Source organism: Oryctolagus cuniculus, chromosome 3 (assembly GCF_051225735.1).
Source record: "Oryctolagus cuniculus isolate XC-2025 breed Fujian yellow rabbit chromosome 3, ASM5122573v1, whole genome shotgun sequence".
NCBI classification, from domain to species: Eukaryota; Metazoa; Chordata; class Mammalia; order Lagomorpha; family Leporidae; genus Oryctolagus; species Oryctolagus cuniculus.
This window is the reverse complement of record NC_142869.1, coordinates 79,608,148-79,629,257: the sequence shown is the minus strand read 5'-3', so window position 1 is coordinate 79,629,257 and position 21,110 is coordinate 79,608,148. Positions and strand designations below refer to the sequence as shown.

The 21,110-nt window shown below is 42.3% G+C and overlaps 1 protein-coding gene across 2 annotated transcripts in view; it reads right to left on the bottom strand.

Annotated features, from left to right (window-relative positions):
• DPP4 (dipeptidyl peptidase 4) overlaps nucleotides 1-21,110 on the bottom strand; it is an 88,254-nt gene that overhangs the window by 27,855 nt on the left and 39,289 nt on the right. For both annotated transcript variants that reach the window (XM_008258668.5, XM_017342895.4), the window contains 6 exons: nucleotides 19,873-19,993; nucleotides 15,531-15,691; nucleotides 13,942-14,054; nucleotides 4,696-4,831; nucleotides 2,630-2,674; nucleotides 142-249 (listed from right to left, as the gene is read on the bottom strand). In XM_008258668.5, the coding sequence (XP_008256890.1) occupies nucleotides 142-249; nucleotides 2,630-2,674; nucleotides 4,696-4,831; nucleotides 13,942-14,054; nucleotides 15,531-15,691; nucleotides 19,873-19,993 (684 nt within the window). The remainder of the gene's footprint in view (nucleotides 1-141; nucleotides 250-2,629; nucleotides 2,675-4,695; nucleotides 4,832-13,941; nucleotides 14,055-15,530; nucleotides 15,692-19,872; nucleotides 19,994-21,110) is intronic.

Genomic DNA, 21,110 nt, shown 5'->3' with positions numbered 1-21,110 from the left:
CTGCACCTCAAATACCATTAAGGAACTTGAATTAGCCCGATTATTTGTATACAGTGATCAACTTTGCCAAATGATTTCCATCCCATGTTAATTTCCTAAAAAAGGAGGTCAACCTGAAATAAATTATGTAAGAACACTCACTTGATTGTCTATTAGGGAATAACAAATATGCTTGTAGCCCTCTTCATTGCTCATGATCTTGTAGAAGCTGTTACCATCTGAGGTAAAATGAGGTTCTGCAGGTCTAAACTAGAAAACAACAGAGAATAACAGCAACAAAGCCTATTGTATCATAGTTATGTCATCTCAATGCCAACTTTAGTTTTTGAGAGTCCTCCCAATCTCAGTGTTCAACCCCCTGGCTTCATTTACTTGTCAAGTGAAACTAGAGTCTCAGGAAGAAAATTCCTCCCTAAACTGAGGACCAAGGGGCCAGTGTCGTGGCATAGTGAGTTATGCTGCCACCTGTTATCCCAGCATCCCAAATGGGTACCTGTTCAAGTCCCTGCTGTTCCTTTGTTGATGCACCTTGGAAAGCAGTGAAAAATGGCCCAAGTGCACACGAAGTCTGGGATGAAGCGCGTGGCTCCTGGCTTCTGCCTGGCCCAATCCTGACCCCAGTGGTCATTTGGGGAGTGAACCAAAGGACAGAAGAATTCTCTGCCTCTCCTCTCTCTCTGTAACTCTGCCTTTCAGATAAATAAATAATTGATTAATAAAATGAAGACCAGAAGACCATACTCATGGGTGATGTTTTTGTGAGGAAGGAGTGAAAGGACCACACCAAAGAGGCTTGCATATGAAACCTGATCAATAGAAGTGGCTACTGTTATTTGGGGCATATGGTGTCTATGGAGAATACTTATGACTTCTGGCTATAGTATGTGGAAATACCATTTGTCTTTCCTTGAAGAAATACATTTTCCTCCATGTCACAAATGTGATTTCTTGAAACAGACACATTATTTTTGACTGTTTCAGGTTGGAGGTAGTTTGTAATTTGGGGAAATTTTTCTTTCCTGTTTTTACACATATTTCTTTTTGAAAGTCAGACAGTCTTTAACCATTTCTAGACTAGACACCATAAGGAATGTCTGTCCTATATTTTGTATGAAAACATTCATGTAGTTATTTTTATTATAAGCCTTCTCATTTTGTTAAATATGATCAATAATTTACAAAAAATAGTTTATAGAAATACAGAACAAAATTGCCCATTTTTAAGCAGTTTAATAAAAAGATAGTACTGAGAACATATTGTATTTTAAGTAGGAGATTGTCTATCCCAGCCTGAAAGGAGTGTGTCGTGTTATGATTTCAATTTCCTAGCTACATTTGGGAGCAGGTATAAGATGGTCTTTTAAAATTGTTGGTTCACTTCACCCTCGATGTTTCCTCTCTTATCAGCTCCCATTTTGGGAAGGAAGAAAAATGCTTCCCTCTTCTATTTAGTGATTCAAAGCGAATTCATTTATGGAGCAAGCTGAGGCGTGCAGTACACTTGGTGTTCTCATTACAGAGCTCTGAAACACATTCCCCTCTCTAGACCTGTGTTCACAGCCTTATCTTTTTAATACATTTCCCTGTTTCCCCTGGATGGAGTTGTGCCTAGTAGAAATGTGTGAAAAGTGGCATCTGTCTGGTTAAATACAGAGAGGAAAAAACATATTTTTTTCAAAGAGTCGTGAGGAAGTGTAGCGTGTCTCTTGCCATGGAGGAAACCACTTTTCATGTTGGCAAACCTCTCCCCTCTGCCCAATCAATGCCTGAAGAAAAAGGACGTGTGAGTGCTACGAGAGTTCCAGACCTAGCAGGAGGGGGCTGTCTTCCTGGACTGGGAGCTTCACCTCCAGGACCCAAGAGATGTGAGCTCTTTACAGTTCTTGTGTCACTTTGCTTCCCTCGTAAATGGGGTTTGATAGAGGTAGTCAGGAAGATTAGATGAGATTCATTCTTCATCTTTCATTCAATGTGTCTTGATGGCTGGAATTTCATTCCTTGGTCTTGAAGCAACACGGTTGGTAATTTTGCACAAAGAAGACATAACTCAGTGAGACTGAGAAGCAGGAGATGTCTCTGAGGGGCTCCATGCTTTCTTGGGGAGAGCTCTGCATCTGGGTGCCTTAGAAAGCGTGAACCCACAAGAGCATAAATTCCTCTACAGAAATGTGTATAGCCGGCATCATGCAGTTGCTGCTGAGTTTTGCTGGTTGTTGTTACATCTCCTTCTGTATTTGTGAAGACTGTGGATGGAAACCGTGTTTTCTGCCTCTAAAGCATACAACTTCAAACATGAGGTCAAAGAGCACATTCGGCATCTTGGCTGCCTTTCAGCAACGGTTGCTTTTTAACTTACTGGGAGCTACAATTTGGTTAGAGCATGTGTTTTGTTTTGTCTGCTCTGCTCTTGTGTTTCACTTGTCCCCTTACTCTTTCCAACTGAGTATGCTTATGGGGTCTACATAACTAGATATCTAAAGGGAACATTTTAAATATTTTGAGAAATAGGTCAACGAATACTGCTATTAATAACAAATAACATAGGACCCCAGTGTGGAACACTCAGCTATGAAATAGCTCCAAGTAGCTGACCCATAGTATGCAAAATCCCATAATTCATAACACTTACTCTTCCAACCCAGCCAGTAGTACTCATTTCGATGTGTTGCCGTGCCTAGGAAGTGAAAAACACAATGACTGTTTCAAAGGGAAAATGATGAAAGCTGTACTTTACTGGTATTACAAATAAAACTGCACAAAATAGCTTAAAAACTCTCTTCATTCATATGCTTTTAATTATGCTAGTATTTTTCATGTAATTATATAGGATCATTTACCTCTCTTGCCTAGAGCTCTGCCCTGGAAACTCCAGTGGTTTTAAATTCAACATGCACAGAACTGAGAATAATTTCATCTTCTCTCCTCCACTCCCACCACTGGCTCCTAACCTTGCATTCCCCTCCTTGATAATGGCACTTATTCCTCTACACCAGAGACCTGGGAATCATTCTACATTCCTCATCTTCTCACAGTCACCTCCCTCTAGCCCCTGTTGCCCAGTTCTTTGACTTGTCTGTCCTTCTCCACTGATGATGGTATGTTTGTCCACATTCTCAGCACTTTATCTTGGTCATTACTGGATCTCCTGTCACTCTTGTTCCCATCAATTCATCACCCTGCTCAGCTCCTTGCTGACCTCATTTGCTGACAGACAGTTCTATTTTGTTATGATATCCTTTTATTGTAAAATTTCAAGCATCTTCCCATTTCTTACAAGGTTAAGTCCAAACTCCTCAGAATGGCACCCAGGCCTCAGCCTGTGTCTCCAGCCTTAGTTCTCAGTATGGTGCCTCTCCTCCAGCCCTGAGGTATACAGACTTCCAGTTACTGCATGCTCCATGCTATTTGCACTGATGTCTTTGTATCACCCTATGCTTATGTAGGTTTTTGCCCTTATCTGCCCACTTACGCAATTCATGCCAGACTTCTCTGTATCTCTCCTGTCATTTTCTTGCTCCATTTCATCTGCCTCCAGTAGAGCTGATTGCCTTCTTTGGTCCTACAATCTCTGTGTACTTTGCTTAAACCTTTTTATGGCATAATACTCCAATATTATGATGATTCAATTGACAGGAAGCAAAGAGCTCAGTTTTTGTAGATTTTGAATTCTAGCTGTGTCCCATAGGACACAGACTCCTTAAACTCCTTAAACTTGCAGAGCCTCCATCTCCACATGGTATGCAGTAGGTGTTCAATAAATAGTACCCATGATCATTTATTTGTCTAATGGTACTCTCTATTATAACAGAAACACTTGGGGAATAGGCACGCTATCTCAATCTTTTTTTTTTTTTTAATTTTCATCTCTTAACAGAGCTTGGAATGTAATCGACGGTCAATGTTTGTTGCATAAATAAATGAATATACAAATCAAGATATGGAGTGCTCAAGCTCTCTGAGGAAAGAAGCTGCTCTGTGTCCAGTCTAGACAGAGCAGGAGTCGTCTGTCAGCCCAGATTCCACAGTCAGAGAAGGACACAGATGCCTGCAAACCTCTTTCAGACTTTGCCCCTCCTGAGGCTGCTGATTCCCAACAGGCATTTAATTTTGATCTATCAGACTGACTGGACTTTGCAGCCTTCTGGCCTGAAACCTCCTTCAAGGCTGGATTAACACTGACTCTGCCTCAGTGTGGCCCACCCCCTCCCCTCAGTCTTGGGGTTATCTTTTCAGTTTTCTAAAGCTGTTTCCTGCTTAACGATAGTCACAGTGTTGCCATGGACTTGTGGCTTCCTGATGTTTGTTTCATTTCACATACAGTCAGCCAGTCATTTCTCCTTCCCTGGATTTTTTCTATTAAAACATACTCAACTCAGCTTGCAGCCCCTGGCCCTCTTGGATATTGTGAACAATGACATCAGATTCTATTTTCTGGGTTTCCAGTCACTCCCTCCCCACCCCCTTCCCAACTGATAGTAGCCATGATTAAAAGAGTACAGTGAGTAGGGTGAACTGGAAACACCACAGGATATCTGGTTAGCTAACAGTTAAGTCAAGACTTACCCACACTGCCTCAGGGTCACAAAGAGAAATTCAAACCTTATTTCCTGCCTCTTAACCTTTAACCTCCTTGATTTCATTGAGCCCTCTGATCCCATGTTGATTTAGAAACAGAACATCCTGATTCAGTCTTACCACCAAGCAATTCCACCTTCCACTGGACCTATCATAATCGCAAATATCCATGACTGAATAGTTCTGAATCCTTCTGAGCCATTGCAAAGAAATCCTTTCATGCGTTACCCATGTCACGTCACACAAGTAGTGATCCCTGGAAGGAAGGAAAGGTGAGAGTGAGAGAAGGAGGAACAAAGGAGAGGGCAAGAGAGAGCGAAAGAGAGAGAGAAAATATTAATATATCCAGACTTGGATACTAATAGACATTTTATCCTGTGTAAAGAAATCAATCTCAATGGGAAGCAGAATTTTAATGGTTAATGAAACCATTTAATACCACTTTCTCAAGCATAAAGTGCAATTTACTGAATGGAAATTAAAGCCAAAAGGAAAAGCCACAGCAGCATCCTTCATTGGTCTAATGTATGTGACTCAGGCTATGTACTCAAGACTTGTCAAGTCCTCAACTTGACCTTTGATGGTTCCAGGAAGTCAAGAGTGATATTTTCCCATCTCCTTTCTGCTGTCTTGCGGGAACAATACTGTGAGGCCAGTGGCACCAGCCAAGATTTGAGTATGTTCTAGTAATTTGACACGCTTCTCCAGAAAATTCTTCCTACGTGGGTGAGATTACAGATGACCCTTTTTGCAATTTTATTTTTAAATGGGGAAAGATTGACTCACACCTCCGCACTTTGAAAATCAAAGATTACATTCTATAAAAACATTTCTCAAGAGTCAAAACATGAACCATGTGAAGAAATTAAGAAACCTGGTGGTATTTCAGCACAAATTTATGTAAATAGCAATTTCTCTAGCAGTGCATCCTCCCAAACACATACCTTTAAGAATTTTTGGAACCACCTTCTGATTTATAGAGAAATGCATGGAATTTGTAATCTACTTTCTGTTAGCTTCCCTAACATATTTGGTCTGGATAGTTTATTTTCATGCCATTTTTTATTTATTTTATTTTGCTTTCCTCTCATTCCTCAGTGTGATTCTGGATCACTATTCCTAAATCCCTCTAATCCAATGTCTGATCAAAGCCTTCTCCTTGTTGTCAGGAGGATTTTGAGAGTCTTTTCATCCTCTCCCTCCCTGCCGTGTTCTATGGTTGTCTCCCAGCTACCAAATGCTCTGAAGCGCTTTCAGGCTCTTTCCTTCACCCGGTGTGCCCATCCCCTTCTCGTCTTGCTTTGCTCTCTTTGTGTGACTGGAAGGTCTTCAAGGCAAAGTCCACAACTGTCTTGGTCACAGGGTATCTGCCAGGTCTAGCAAAATGCCTGACATAAAACAGACTCTCATCAAATCTGTGGAATGCAGCATTGAGGAAAAGGAAATGCTCCTCTCCTGACTCATGTAGCCCGAAGAACTCTGTCCTTAGAATTCACAGATCAAGTCCTATCTTACGCTCTTGCACAACAAATGCTTACTGAGTATTTGGGATGAAGTACTTCAATACCGAATACTTGGGATAAAGCCCTTCAATCCCCTCACGGCTTCACTTTTATGGCTGAGGGCACTTAAAGTGTTTATGCACAAGGTGACACAGGGCCTCTGTGCAGGTTTAGGTGCTAAGGCCCAGAGCAAAGCACCACATTTCCAGATGAGGACTCTTTTCCACTTACATCTTTTTTTTTTCTTGGTTATTAAGGATCAATGTCATTCTCTAGTCTTGGCAGGTGGTAGTCTCATGATCACCCCAACAGCTTTCTCTGCTGCCACCTTTGTTCTTCAGCGCAAAGTGACTGCCATGTGCTAGCTGTTTTAGGTCTTAGCTTCAATGTCCATTGCCCATGCTATTTTCTTGGAAATCCAGTCCTTCTACCCTACACCAGTCTTACGGCAATTACCACAGACTTCCAGGCCACAGGTCTGAAGTGCAAATGCCTCTTCACGTGCTTATAGGCAAGGGTGCCTCAACTACTTGAACTTTTCTGCATTTGCCCAATGCAGAGTTAAGTAAGCAGATGGAAAGGCACATAAATCTGACCTAGAACAGGTAATAAGTCCTTTGAAAGAAGATGGAGAAATGAAAAACAAGATAGAGGATAAAGGTTTTGAAATTAATTTTCTAAAACAGAGGTTGGCAAACTTTCCCAGAAAAGCCAAGACAATAAGTATTTTAATTTTTGTGGTTCACATATTCTTACTCTACTACTCAACTCTGTCTTTGTAGTACAGAGGCAATCAGAGATACTAAACAAGTGAATGGAGCTATTCTCCAATGAAAAGCTGAAATTTGAATTTCATATAATTTACATTTCATGAAATGTGTTCTTTTGACTTATCATCCCAACCATTTAAAAATGTGGAAATCATTCTTACTGTGGACCACACAAAAATGGTGACAGGACAGGCATTAGGTACAGTAATTAAGATGCTAGTTGGGAAGCAATGTCCCACATCAGAGTTCCTGGGTTTGAGTCCTGTTCCCATTCCAGATTCCAGTTTCCCGATAATGCGCACCTTGGGAGGCAGCAGATGACTGCTCAAGTAGTTGGGTTCCTGCCCTCTCTCCACCATGGGAGACCCAGATTGACTTCTGGGCTCTTGACTTCAGCCTGGCCTACCTCTGGCTGTTGTGAGCATTTGGGGAGTAAATAAGCAGACAGAAGATATCTGCCTGTCTTTGTCTCTATCTCAATCTATGAGCCATCCAAATAAGTAAAGAAAAAGTTGAAGGGGCCGGTACTGTGGTACAGTAGGTTAATCCTCTGCCTGAGGTGACCACATCCCATGTGGGCACTGGTTCAAGTCCTGCCTGCTCCTCTTCTGATCCAGTTCTCTGCTATGGCCTGGGAAAGCGGTGGAGGATGGCCCAAGTACTTTGGTGCCTGCACCCGCATGGAAGACCCAGAAGTTTCTGGCTCTTGGCTTCGGATTGGCCCAGCTCTGGTTGTTGTGGCCATTTGGGGAGTGAACCAGTGGACAGAAGACCTTTATCTCTGTCTCTCCCTCTTACTGTCTGTAACTCTACCTCTCAAATCAATAAATAAAATCTTTTTTTAAAAAAAAGAAAAAGTTAAAATAACAGGTGATACGTTAGAATTGGCCCATGGGCCTTGTTCTGTAGCAGCTTTCTGTTCTATGTCAGTTGTTTTTGCTTTTTAGCATCAAAACATTCCTTAGAAAATCTGACAAAATTTATATAGCTCTTTCCCATTACAGGTACAGTTTCTGGGGGTTCCTTGGGTATACAGTAGGAAGATAGGCCCCAGAAACTGCGTTCCCGTGGGGAGGAGACAGCTGAGGCAGTAATCTTTCCATGATTAATATGAAATAGCTTTATTTACTAAAAGCCATAAACTATACTGCCAGTTCAGAAATAAGCACTATAAAAGCAACTTTTCGGCACCAGCACTGATGCATAGCAGGTAGGGCTGCTGCCTGCAGTGCCGGCATCCCATATAGGTGCTGGTTTGTGTCCTGGCTGCTCCACGTTTGATCCACCTCTCTGCTATGGCCTGGGAGGGCAGTGGATGATGGCCCAGGTCCTTGGGCCCCTGCACCTGTGTGGGAAACCTGAAGGAGACTCCTGGCTCCTGACTTCGGATCAGCGTAACTCTGGCCATTGCGGCCATCTAGGGAGTGAACCAGCAGATAGAAGACCTCTCTCTCTCTCTTTCTCTCTCTCGCTCGCTCTCGCTCTCTGCCTCTCCTTCTCTCTCTGTGTAACTCGGAATTTCAAATAAAATAAATTAATCTTAAAAAAAGCAACTTTCCCCATTTGAAGACATTGAGTAATGAAATTTTGGGAGCTGGCCAGGAAACTCACGTGCATCCTAGATCAAAGGGTAATGAACCTGGATCCTCCACTACCTCTGTCACTTCCTGAGACCCAGCGTGTACTCTGCACTCTGTGAGTGTTCAGCAGAAGCTGCTCACTAGTGCAGCCAGCAGTACTTTTTGGATTTTCTCATAAACATTCTTCTCTTCAATCACAGCCCTGAGCCAAGGCCATACCACACTGAAATGTTAAAGATTCATGAAAAAGATATAAACCAATGGTTCAGTAGTACTTTTTACTGAAAGACTTAAGTCCTTTCTGAAGACAAAAAGAATCCAAGAAGCAGGATTATCAACAATGCTTTTCACACTACATGCTGATTTTGTTCTGCAAAACAGAGGCTAGACTTTCATGACAGAATGGTTGGGGGAAGGTAGAAGAGACACTGCACCTGCAGCTGGGCCTTTCATGAGACTGGACTGCTTCTCCTAGGCTAGATGCAGGGATTCAACAGGCTTTTCTAGCTCCAAGGGGGAAACAGGCCATTTTAATAAGAAAACAATGAGGTAATTTCTGGACATGGTGAGAGTTTACACCCATGTGGATTATGCTATGTATCCAAACTGTTCCAAGGGCTTGGCATAAAGCTCATGACCACCCTATGAGGTATGGACTGCGGAGTTCATGTTTTGCAGAAGAGAAAATAGAATTGCAGACAGGTTAAGTAACTCGTCCAAGATCACCCACCTGGGAAGTATTTGGGTTAGGATTCAAATCAAAAGTTGGCTTCAGATTTCCTGCTCATACTTGCTCCTATCCTAGAATCTCCACCCATCCCTTTGGGAAACATTGCTAGCTAGCTTCACTTTCTTGTTTTGAAGCATAAAATTCCTCACTCAATTAAATCTATTTATTCCTGGTGAGTTGAATGTAAACCAACTTTTATAAAACAAATCATATCTGAATACAGTAAAAGAGATAAATTCCCCTATAAAATGACTGCCTATCCTAGCACCTTGCCTTGCAAACAGTAGGCATTAAATAAAAATTTTTTTGGGTGGTATTAATGGCTCTAATTTGTGTAAATGTTTCTTTGGTGCATTAACGATATTTAAAGTAAGGTATATATTACTAACTGAGAATATTGGAGGGAAAAATGCTACTCAGAGCAACTGCAGACTGTGGAGTGATTAATTCAGTGAATCACCCAAGGAAGCGGGCGTACAGCCAGTGCTGGCCGTGGGCTCTGTGCCACCCTCTGCTCTGACAGGGATGCCAACCCTCCCTGGTCTGCCGACAGATCGCTGAGAAGAGGAATGGGCGGGGTGAGATGGAATAGATCTGAGGATGCTGCACCAATAGCACCAATTCGGGTGCAGGGGCCTGAATTTCTAGGGATTCTCAGTTCAGTTAACTCCTCTCTTGTGTGACAGTTTCAGGCCCTGGTGCCCCTGGTTTTTTGGTTTTTTTTTGGGGGGGGGGGCGGTGGGGGCGTTGTTTGTTTTTTGACCAAGGGCTATCATCTGTCCAGACAAAATAGAGTAAGATTTATCTACTGAGTCTCTCAGGAGCAGAAAGATCCAGGTTGGAACATATCATGACCTGGGTGTGATGGGCCCCGAGTCTTTCAGCAGATGTTGGGTGGGGTCACCTCAGTAGAACCGTTCTTCTCCAAACCTCTAGCTTCAGGACACACAATTATAAATAGCTGAGATGAGGTAGAAAACAATTGCTATGCTGCTATGCCAGGTCATTTTGAAGCCTCTCCTTGGTGCTGTGTGAACTTTCTTTCTACACAAAAATCACCCAGCCATCCATTCATCCAACCACACATCTATTAATTTATTTTACAAATATTGGCTGGACACTTGCTCCATGACGGACATCCTGCTCGGCACTGGAAACCCTATTCTAAGATTGGTCCCTACCCTGTAGAACTTCTCTTATTGCAGTAATCAACACAACCACTGTTCTAAATAAAGCAGGAGAGTTACAATTTTACATTATATGCTATTTTCTCTAAACACTTTGAGCTCTCATATTCGCATTGTGAGGAGTCAGTGCAAATTATCAATTTAATAACTCTAAATAATGTTAGCATAACATCAGTGAGGGTGACAGGGATGCTTGCCCTGGTTCCTAGCAGGCTTGGTTGTTAGAAGTGTGTTCCAGATGCCCATCTCTCCCACGCACCATCAAACAAGCAATGCTTCTACCCTGTCCCTACTCACTACTGCTAAAGCCTAGCAAAACCACATACCTGCTTTATCCCCCTGTACTATCTAGGGGCTGGAATCTGTGTGGTAAAGGGATATGGCCTAATGGGAAAATCAGTGGGAGGAACATGCGCAGAAGGAAGAGAGGTGCTTAACCTGGCAAAGGCCCCACTCCAGGAACTAGTGAGTTGTGAGGAGCACTGTCGGGGGGCCAGGCTGTTTACTGACAAATATAGCCTGCCTGGGTTGACTTGGTCCTCCTGGGTCTTTTGATGGAGCCAGAAAATGGTACAGCATTGTATATGAGAACACTTTCCCCAGAAACAATCTAAAGTTTTGGGGGCTAGTATTGTGGCATAGCAAATAAAGCCACTGCCTGCAATGCCAGCATCCCATATTGGCTCTGGTTTGAGATCCGGCTGCTCCACTTCCAATCCAGCTCTCTGCTGTGGCCTGGGAAAGCAGCAGAAGATGGCCCAAGTCCGTGGGCCCCAACACCTGCATGGGAGACCTGGAGCTCCTGGCTCCTGGCTTCAGATCAGCACAGCTCCAGCTGTTGCGGTCAATTGGGGAGTGAATCATCTCTGCCTCTCCTCTCTCTGTAACTCTGAATTTCAAATAAATAAAAATAAAATCTAAGAAAAAGAACTACATGGAGAAAAGACTTAATGATTAATTGACATAGGGCAAGAAGAATCCCTTAGTATTCTTCAAGCTTTCTGAACTCAGCACTACATAACTGTGCCTTGGAAAATGATTTCTAAGTGGGAAAGACTTTGTCTCTCTGACTATAAAATGGCTGTGAAAATGACACCACAGGGTGCTTGTGGGAATAAATGAGAGTTGGAGCAGAACACCAAACAGTCTCAGCCCAGAGGAAGTGATCAACATGTTTTGACTCCAGTATTCCAGTATTCTGGTCTGGCAGGTGCAGGCCTCTGTTCTGTTCCCAGCTTCCCCACTAACTTGCCATCTGCCCTTGAGCAAATGACTTCAGCTCTCTGAGCCTCAGTTCTCTGTGTCGCCCAGTGGTGTTTTGGCTGTGTTCTGGCCCCTTGCAGGTTTTGTCTAATCTCCCAGGACCCATGGTGGAAGGCGAGGGGACAAGAACCAGGCTTGCCAGATCTGGGCACTGATGTTTCCATCTGTTTTCTGATACTGCACTTCTGCATCGTGTCTCACTCAAACAGAGGTTTCTGGGCCCATAGAAAGTTTGTAAACTACTAGTGAGGCCTAAAGCTGCTTCCAGATGGAACGTTTTTCATAGCAGGTGCTCATGGCTTATCCTCCCTGAAGGCAGATGCTGGTTAGAGACCAAGAGGCCACACCAGGCACTACTGGGCTTTTCCTGGATAAACCTGCACTTTCCCACACTCTGTTTATCCACCTCGGTGCCCTCCCTCCTCACTGTGCCCTGCTGGAACCCTGTCTGCTCAATCTGCACGTTCTTCAGGATGTTTCTTTGATCCCTGGGATCATGGAAAACCCATCTCCTCACCTCAGGACGCCTCCAGCCTGTTATTTATGCCACTGTACTATCACTCTTGTAGTCAGTTATCTGCCTGTTTTATATCATACCCGGTAATAAGTGCTAGAAGGACAGAAGTCCTCCTATGGACATTTGGGAATGTAAACAAGTGGGCACTTAATCAATGTTTAAAAGGTAGCTGGACAGGACCAAATGACAGATTTTAGAAACTGGGTAAAGTGTCACTTGTTGGACAAACTCAGATCAGAAAAAAAAAGAATCTGTTATTTACACATAACCAATAACCCTCACTTGAATGAACAGGTTTGTAGTTATTTGTAGCCAAGCTAATGAATTACTGACCACAGAGCACAGTCCACAGCATGTCTGATAGAGTTAATGAAACCCCAGAGAAAACAGGTGCTTCTGTATTGTTCTCATGCAGGAATCTGAGGGCAGCAGCTGTATTCCCACAGAGGGAGGTGCACAGCAGAGTGTTTGAGAGTTCTTTCTTTCAAGTCAGAAAGACAGGCTGGAATACAGACTCCTACTTGGTCATTTTCTTAACCTCTAGGCCTAATTTTCCTATCTGAGAAGTGGGTATATAATGGTAGATGAGGGCCAGAGCTGTGGCTTAGCAGTGCTGGCATCCCACATGGGCGATGGTTCGAGTCCTGGCTGCTCCTCTTCTGATTCTGCTCTCTGCCATGGCCTGGGAAGGCAGTAGAAGATGACCCAAGTTTTTGGGCCCCTGCACCCATGTGGGAGACCAGGAAGAAGCTCTTGGCTCCCGGCTTCAGATCAGCCTAGCTTTTGCCGTTTCAGCCATTTAGGGAGTAAACCTTTCTGTCTCTTTCTCTGTCTCTGTCTCTCTGTCTCTCTGTCTCTCTGTGTGTGTGTGTGTGTATGAGTGTGTGTCTGTAACTCCACCTCTCAAATAAATAAATAAATCTTTCGAAAAAAAAGAGCAAAGGGATAAAGCATGTGATAACACCCTGTGCCTGGCAGAGAGTGACTGCTCAGTAGGTACTCATTTAAAACAATACCAAAACCAACACTAGTAATGGAAATGAAAAAAGAGCTACTTGATAGCCACACATTGCATCCAAAATGGCGGCACCTTTGCCAGAAAATGAACAAGGGGCTGAAGGTGCCTAATGGGGAATTTTAAACTACCCAGGATTATTTAAGCAAGTGACATCTTGGGCATCAGGATGACCTTGGCAGTTTCTGCATTCAGTCCACAGTCCCCCAGGCTTTCTCTAGGTCTTACTCAGGCCTAGAGATGACCTAGTCTGACCTCATCCCCCACCATTCTCTTCACTCAGAAGGCTCCAGGCCATGCGGACTCATCGCGGCTCCTCCAAGGCCCTGAGCATGTTCCCTCGGCAGCGTCTTTGCACTGGCTCTTCCTTTGTGCTTTGCTGTTCCCCCAGGTTTCCCTGTGGACAGGCCCCACCCTTTCCTCGCATCACTGCTCACTGGTAATCTTAGATCCTCTGTCCTCTCGGGCTAGTCCATCACTTTGCCTTGCTTTGATTTTCTTCACAATATCTATTATCACTTGGCATTTTATATTGTTATTTAATTATCTGGCAGTTGTCTGCCCCCCCTAATCTGAGCGCAGGCTTCATGACACTGGGAAGGCTGCTGCTCTGTTTTGGATGCACCCCCACCATTAGAATGGTGCCCAGACAGGAAGTAAGGGCTCAAGAGATTTGCTAAATTAAAGAATGAATGACTGCCAGGCTGAGTGACACAATGAGATGCTGCCATTCTGTTGGAAATGTTCTTTCTGGGGAGTGTGAAACTGTTCAGAACCTAAGAATTCCAGTGAAGAGTCTTACCCTATTAGCATGGAAGCAGGTGCAGTGATTTGTACGGAAGTGGCATTGGTGATTGAGCTCAGAGAGTCTGTATTTACAACAAAGAACCTTACAGTTGGATTCACAGCTCCTGCCTAGGGAAAAAACAATCACAGAATTGGTGTTGACAAAAAAGTAACATTGCTGTACGAATTTAAAGCTGCACAAAAACATCTGCATTATGGCCATAAAATTATGCCAATCAGACATATTCAAACCATTTAATAAAAATAAAAGGAACAATATAACCTTTTCATGTTCAGGCAGAAATATAATATATACGTTTATATATGAAAGTTATATTTACATATCTATGTAGTATGAAGGTCCAAAGCACTTCTGTTTAAATAATGAATGTTGATATGTTTATAATATATACATTTTGTGCAAGCAAGGATAAACCTTTGAAAATCAATTCTATTATTTGCATATATATCCTGACTCCACAAGACAAGTCTTTGATGGCTGTCACCATGAAGAACACCTTCGGTTCTGCCAAAGACACAATCCATCAGGAAAATTAGTACCTGAGCCGAGAGCCAATGATGCTAATTAGAAAGCCACAATTTACACTCCAAATTCAGGTTCGCTATGTTGGAACTTTACAGTCAATATTATGACAGAAACCTATAAAACCTTTCTAAATATACACATAGATCTTCAATTGACAGATTAGTTAGAAATAATATGATATTTTTAGTGAGAACATTTTATGAGTTTTTTTTGCCAATTTTGCTCATCAAAAAATAACATTCCACAGAAAACATCTCCATATTTAGTCTCTGATCTTTTTTTTTTCTTTTTACTTCCTCTCTTCCTAAAATGGCAGCTCTTCATAAAGCAAATTGAGTTGGTAAAAATAAAAATCCCTTTTTCCAAATGGCTTACAGCAAAAACACTTTGCTAGTAGATTTTTTCCTACAGACAGTGCTGTGGCCATTATTAGTATGGTACTAGGAAGAGTCCCTGGTTTCCTTCTAAATCCCCCTCTCCTTGGCTTAAACTGCTTAACAGAGCTCTTCAATTTTAATAAACACAGATCCTGGAGGGGGAAATCAGCTTTGCATACCAAGACGTTCCACTATTATTACAAATGTAGGACATGCAAAATTGATATTAGTGCCAAGTCTATAATAGAACCACCAAAACTAGTCATGTACTGTATCCTGTTAATTAGTAATACAAACTGATACATAACCAAGCTTTTCAACTTCATCTAGGGCACATTCCAACTTCTACAAATGAGATGAGCTTCTGATTCAATTAAGCCTCTCTTATCTTCCATTCAAACATTTTCATTCCCCCCTACCTCTTTCAAAAGCATTTTCCCCATCTTTTACTGCTTGTCATTCCTCAAAGTTTTTGGAGAAATTACAAAAACCTTAAATCACACTCTTTCCTGGGATAATAAAAATACTTTAAAATTGCCAGATGCTGTTGACTTCAGCAAGAGTAATCACAGCAAGCTGTTGAAGAGAGACTGACAATATTTTCATTAGCAGGAAGGGATTACATGAAACCATTCTCTTCCCATCAAATCACAGAAACACTCTACGAAAAGGAGCACAGACCTTAGGATATGGAATCCGCACAGTCTTTGGGTACTGCAATGCCTCATCAGAGTAGAACGAGTATTCAATAAGTGGGACTCCAGTGTCGTTGAATTGGGCATATGCTAGAAAAGTGCCGTTTGGAGACCACCACAGAGCAGAGTAGGCACTAAAGACTTCCTCTGAAAAAAAGACATAAATTGTTGTCTTACAAGAAATAGCTGATAAATTGGCTTTGGCATTCAAAATATTGTTCTCATTAGCTTTAGTAATTACAGTAGAGTTCAACTAATGAATCACTTTGCATTTGCTGGGCTTCCAAAATCAGAGTAATACAAATGAATAAAAATAAAATCTACAGGGATATATCTGGATTGTAAAAATAAGTAACCCGTTGGACCATTTTAGAATATTTTAGCACGCAATATTTAATATAAGCTCTACAGTTTTTCTTTATCTTATAATCCTCTAAATTTATGCCTCAAAACATACTAAAAGTAAATTTCACACAGGAGGCTGATTCTCTTTTCTAATTTTTCAAACAGTCCACATGCCAACATACTCTCCCCAACTGGGCTCAGTTTGTACTGAGCCCACAGGGTACTGGTGGGTGGTGTGTAGCTCCAGGCTATGAAACCAATATGGTGCCCAGAGTTTACTACTCTTGGCACAAACTAGGTGTGGGAAGGATGGATTTAGAATGGCAAGGAACTTCATGAGACCCCACTGAGAAGCATCCCTTTTGCCCAGCCTAGAAACTTGATGACTTCCTTGGATTAACGCCCTTCTCTGGTATATAGGATGGGAGAGGGAAAAGGGTCAAAGAGATAGGCAAATGAAAGAAAAGGTCTTGCTTTCCAGTGCAATATTTGGCTTATTCTCAAACTCTGGCAAAGGTCACTCCTTCCTATGCTTATTATAGGGTCAATGTGTGGGACATTCAAGTATCTTAAAATGTCAGCACCACTTTTACCAACTAGGGATGGAGGATCCAAGTAGATTGGGTGGAGACTCCTTATTAATCTCCAAGTCTCATGTCATGATGTGAGTGTAAATGTGAAAAGCAAAGGCGAAGCAGCTAGAATCTTAGGGTTAGGAATTGATATATCCCAAGCACTTTTCTATTGATGAAGGCCTCTTCACAGGTTGCTTCCAAATGCATTTTCAATAATAATAACAATAGTGGCACTTCTTGTCATAGTAAAATTAATAACAACAATACAATTTGATAATAATTTCAATAGCTGACATTTGATGCGTGCTAACTATATACTAATCATTGATAAGAACTGACATCTATTATTTAAGCTAATGCTCACAATAACCCATTCTACAGATGGACAAAGTGAGGCAGGCCTAAAAAGATAAGAAATTTGCCTAGGATCACAAGCCTAATAATTGATAGAACCAAAAATTAATCCAGAGCTGTCAGACTTAAGTCCATGCTCCTTTCTAGCTCTAGTTCAGCATTTCTAGAAGCAGAAAACCTACTTCCTAGCAAGGCAGCCTGCTCTCCTTTTAAGTTACATTTAAGTAGATATTTAAATTTTTTTTTTTTTTTTGACAGGCAGAGTGGACAGTAAGAGAGAGAGACAGAGAGAAAGGTCTTCCTTTGCCGTTGGTTCACCCTCCAATGGCTGCCGTGCTGCGGCCGGCACACCGCACTGATCCGATGGCAGGAGCCAGGAGCCAGGTGCTTCTCCTGGTCTCCCATGGGGTGCAGGGCCCAAGCACCTGGGCCATCCTCCACTGCACTCCCTGGCCACAGCAGAGGGCTGGCCTGGAAGAGGGGCAACCGGGACAGAATCCGGCGCCCCGACCGGGACTAGAACCCGGTGTGCCAGCGCCACTAGGCGGAGGATTAGCCTAGTGAGCCGCGGCGCCGGCCTGAGAGATTTAAAATTTACAGAACACATCTAGTTTAGTCTTCAGAAAGATCCCTAGATGAACCCATTCATGGCCCAATGTCGCTCCCCCTCTTCACGGAGGAACGACACTAGACCCTGCGCTGTTCTTTTGTCTGCTCGGCCCTTCCCGGGTTTGCTGCTGGTTCTTCCTGGGTTGGCTGCCGTCCCTCCACCTCCGTGGAGGGGTGGGCCCCCCTGCCACTTTCCCCACTTCTGCGGGGGAGTGGCACACCGCCGGCCGGCTCTCTCGGGGGCTGCTCAGATGTTATCCGGATGTTCCCCTTAGATGTTCCTGGTGCATGTTGTCTCTCTCCTCCTTTATAGTCCTCTTCCACCAATCCCAACTCTGCTACCCACATGCCGAGTACGCTGCTCTCCTCCAATCAGGAGCAGGATCAGCTCCTGCAGGTTATTGGTCGAACTGGAGGCAGCTGTGTAAAAGTTGTTTACTCCTCTCCCAGAGCCATATTGTGGGAGAGCAGATGCATAGAATAAGTCTTAATTCCAGTAACTTAGTCTAGTCCGAGTTGCTCCCCACAGCCCAAATTACAGAGAAGGAAACTGAAGTTTAGAGATTGAATGAGATGAGAACTGGAACTCAGATCTAGGGATTCCATGTCGAAGTTTTCTGCTAAAAACATCCTCACATATTGAGTTGATGTCTCACTCCTTATACCAGTTACCCCTAGATTTTTATCTACAACATAGTTGAAATGACAGAAAACAGACACAGAGCAAGATTTTTGTTTTCAAAAAACTGCTTGCAAGTGCAAATAGCAAGAAGTGTTCTTTGTTTTGAATTAGTGTTTATGGTGGAATATAGAACCTTCGTTTTCCACATTGACAATGCAATAATTTCTCTCTAGGTAATGAAGTCTCTCTCAATCTCTCTCATTAAGTGAAACTGGACTCAAATCTAGGCACTTTGATGTAGGATAAATATGCCCCAGGTGGGGTGGCATCTTAACCACTGCACAAAGTGTACACCTACCCCTGATGAATCAGTTTTTAGAGAAAGGCCCACTCTGGAGCTATAAAGTCATCTTTCGCATGTGAGTGACTTAGTCATGAACAGGCAAGGTGAGATCTCTCCTGCCATTAGCTACCTTAGAAAGAACGTTAAGTGTTGGCTGAGTTTTTCTCTTAGAGACACCAAGCTGCACCTGGAGTGTGAGCAAGGGGATCATGATTTTGGGAAGAGGTTTTATCCTCTTCATAAGGATGATCCTGCAGGCTGGCTGTGCAGTCCTACAAGTGTTAAAGAACCTCTAAGAACTAGGGTTAGCACATTTCATTATAAGTTTTGATCAAAACAATTATTTCTGGGCCATGGCAATATATCTTTCGTTAAACATGATTTGTTGTTATAATGTTATCTACTAATTGAACATGACTTATATTGGATAAGAAGCAAAATTAGGTCATGAAGAAAAACTTTTTTAACTAAAAAGAAGAAATAATAGGAATGAAACCAGAATGAATCTTTCCAATAAGTATGAGGCAATCTTGTCAAAGGTTTGGAACAGCCTTAAAATGCCTTTCATCTTGGCAACTATAGACAAAGGTAACCCTTTAGAAAACATATTCTGAGTTTCTAAAATATTTTCTTAATAGTTTCTAAAACTCTTTAACCTAAAAAAGAATATTCCGTTTGAACACTTTATTTACTTTTTTTAAAAAAATTTATTTGACAGAGTTATAGACATTGTGAGAGAAACACAGACAGAAATGTCTTCCTTCCATTGGTTCACTCCCCGAATGGCTGCCACAGCCGGCGCTGCACCGATCCGAAGCCAGGAGCCAGGTACTTCCTCCTGGTCCTCCAGCCGGGACTAGAACCCAGTGCACATAAAGGATGCTGGCACTGCAGGAAGATTAACCAAGTGAGCCATGGCGCCAGCCCCTTTATTCACTTTGTATTCATCCTTTTTACTCACTTTTTCCTGAGCCTTTCTAATTATTTTTTTCTTCTTTAAAAGCTGGAAATTATGATTTGTGCAAGTTCAAATGAACACAAACTCTCTATAGAACAGGCATTTCTTCCCCTTGACTCTCCCACCTCTGGACAATATTTTATAATCTTTTTGAGTGTTAGATTTCCTTAGGAACTCTTAGGTTAGGTAGGCCTGGTTAGAGAAACAGCTGATGTTTAATCTGGAGGTTTTGATGCCTCAGTCAAGACAGAACAGCTACCTACACAGAAGGGCCCTTTGTGGAAGGAAACAAAGAGAAGAGTAGCATTGTGAGACAAGGAGGGCAGAAGCGGCAGTAGTTACGGTGAGGACATTCCTGGTCTTTGAGACACCTGGTGTTGTGACTTTTAAAGGAGATCTGATGACACTTTTTAAAATGTAACCTATTTTGTATTCTGTTGAATGTCCCCATTTTAAAGAAAGGCTTATGTGTTTTTAAAAGCTTATAAATTTTATGACTTGAATAAGCTTTAAAATCTCTACCTTCATAAACCCAGTCAGTTATTCCATTATATATTACATCTGCTTTTCCTGTCCATGTGATCCTCTGACTTGGTAAATTTGGTTCAAGCTTCACATAAATATCATTGTTCCAAACATACGCCTAGAAAAATAAAAAGAAAGTAATGGTGTCAATAATAATCTCATAGTATATTTTATCCTGGAATTTCAAAAACATTTATTTACACACTGTCATGATGACTACAGTTAGATGTTCAAATTGAGAATGAAAAGTCATTTATTTCCTCCTTCTCTCTCATTCTTAAATTGTTAAGTATACAGGCTATGATCTCAAAAATAATCCTAAAAACAATCCTACCAGTTTAAAAATAAGAAAATTACAGCTACCACCATTTGAATGTTAAGGTTGATTAAAGACCTGGAAGATGGCCACTTCTACAGGATGATACATGCTTGTGCATTTCTTTTGGAAATGTTTAGTAGAAGGGATGCAGGTGCATTCTCAAGAGAGAAAAGTTTGAATGCAAGTAAACAATTCATTGTCTTATTTAAATGCTTTAAACTCCTGATGTTCTTCCAGCATTGTGGAACATGAAAATCTATAGTGACACAGAAGTCAGAAACTTAAGAATTTAGTGAGCATTTTCCCAGGGAAAATCTATCCCCTTCCCTAATAGAAATTTGGAAGCTTTCAATTGTATTTGTTGTGTTAGACTAGCAAAAAATAGATTGTCTTGGACAATAACACCATATTTTGTAACAAAGTATTCATTTCTTAAGATATCTATTTTTTTTTTTTTATTTGACAGATAGAGTTATAGATAGTGAGAGAGACAGAGAGAAAGGTCTTCTTTCCGTTGGTTCACTCCCCAAATGGCCGCGATGGCCAGCACTGCGCCGTTCTGAAGCCAGGAGCCAGTTGCTTCCTCCTGGTTTCCCATGCAGGTGCAGGGGCCCAAGCACTGGGGCCATCCTCCACTGCCCTCCCGGGCCACAGCAGAGAGCTGGACTGGAAGAGGAGCAACCGGGACTAGAACCCGGCGCCCATATGGGATGCTGGCACTGGCGCCGCAGTTGGAGGATTAACCAAGTGAGCCTTGGCACCGGCCCAAGATGTCTATTTTGTAAATACGCAAATGAGTTAGTAGCTTCCGCATATGACAAGTATGAGCCAATGGGGGGTGGGGAAAGTAGTGCTGTGGCATAGCGGGTTAAAAGCCCTGGCCTGAAGCGCTGGCATCCCATATGGGTTCTGGTTC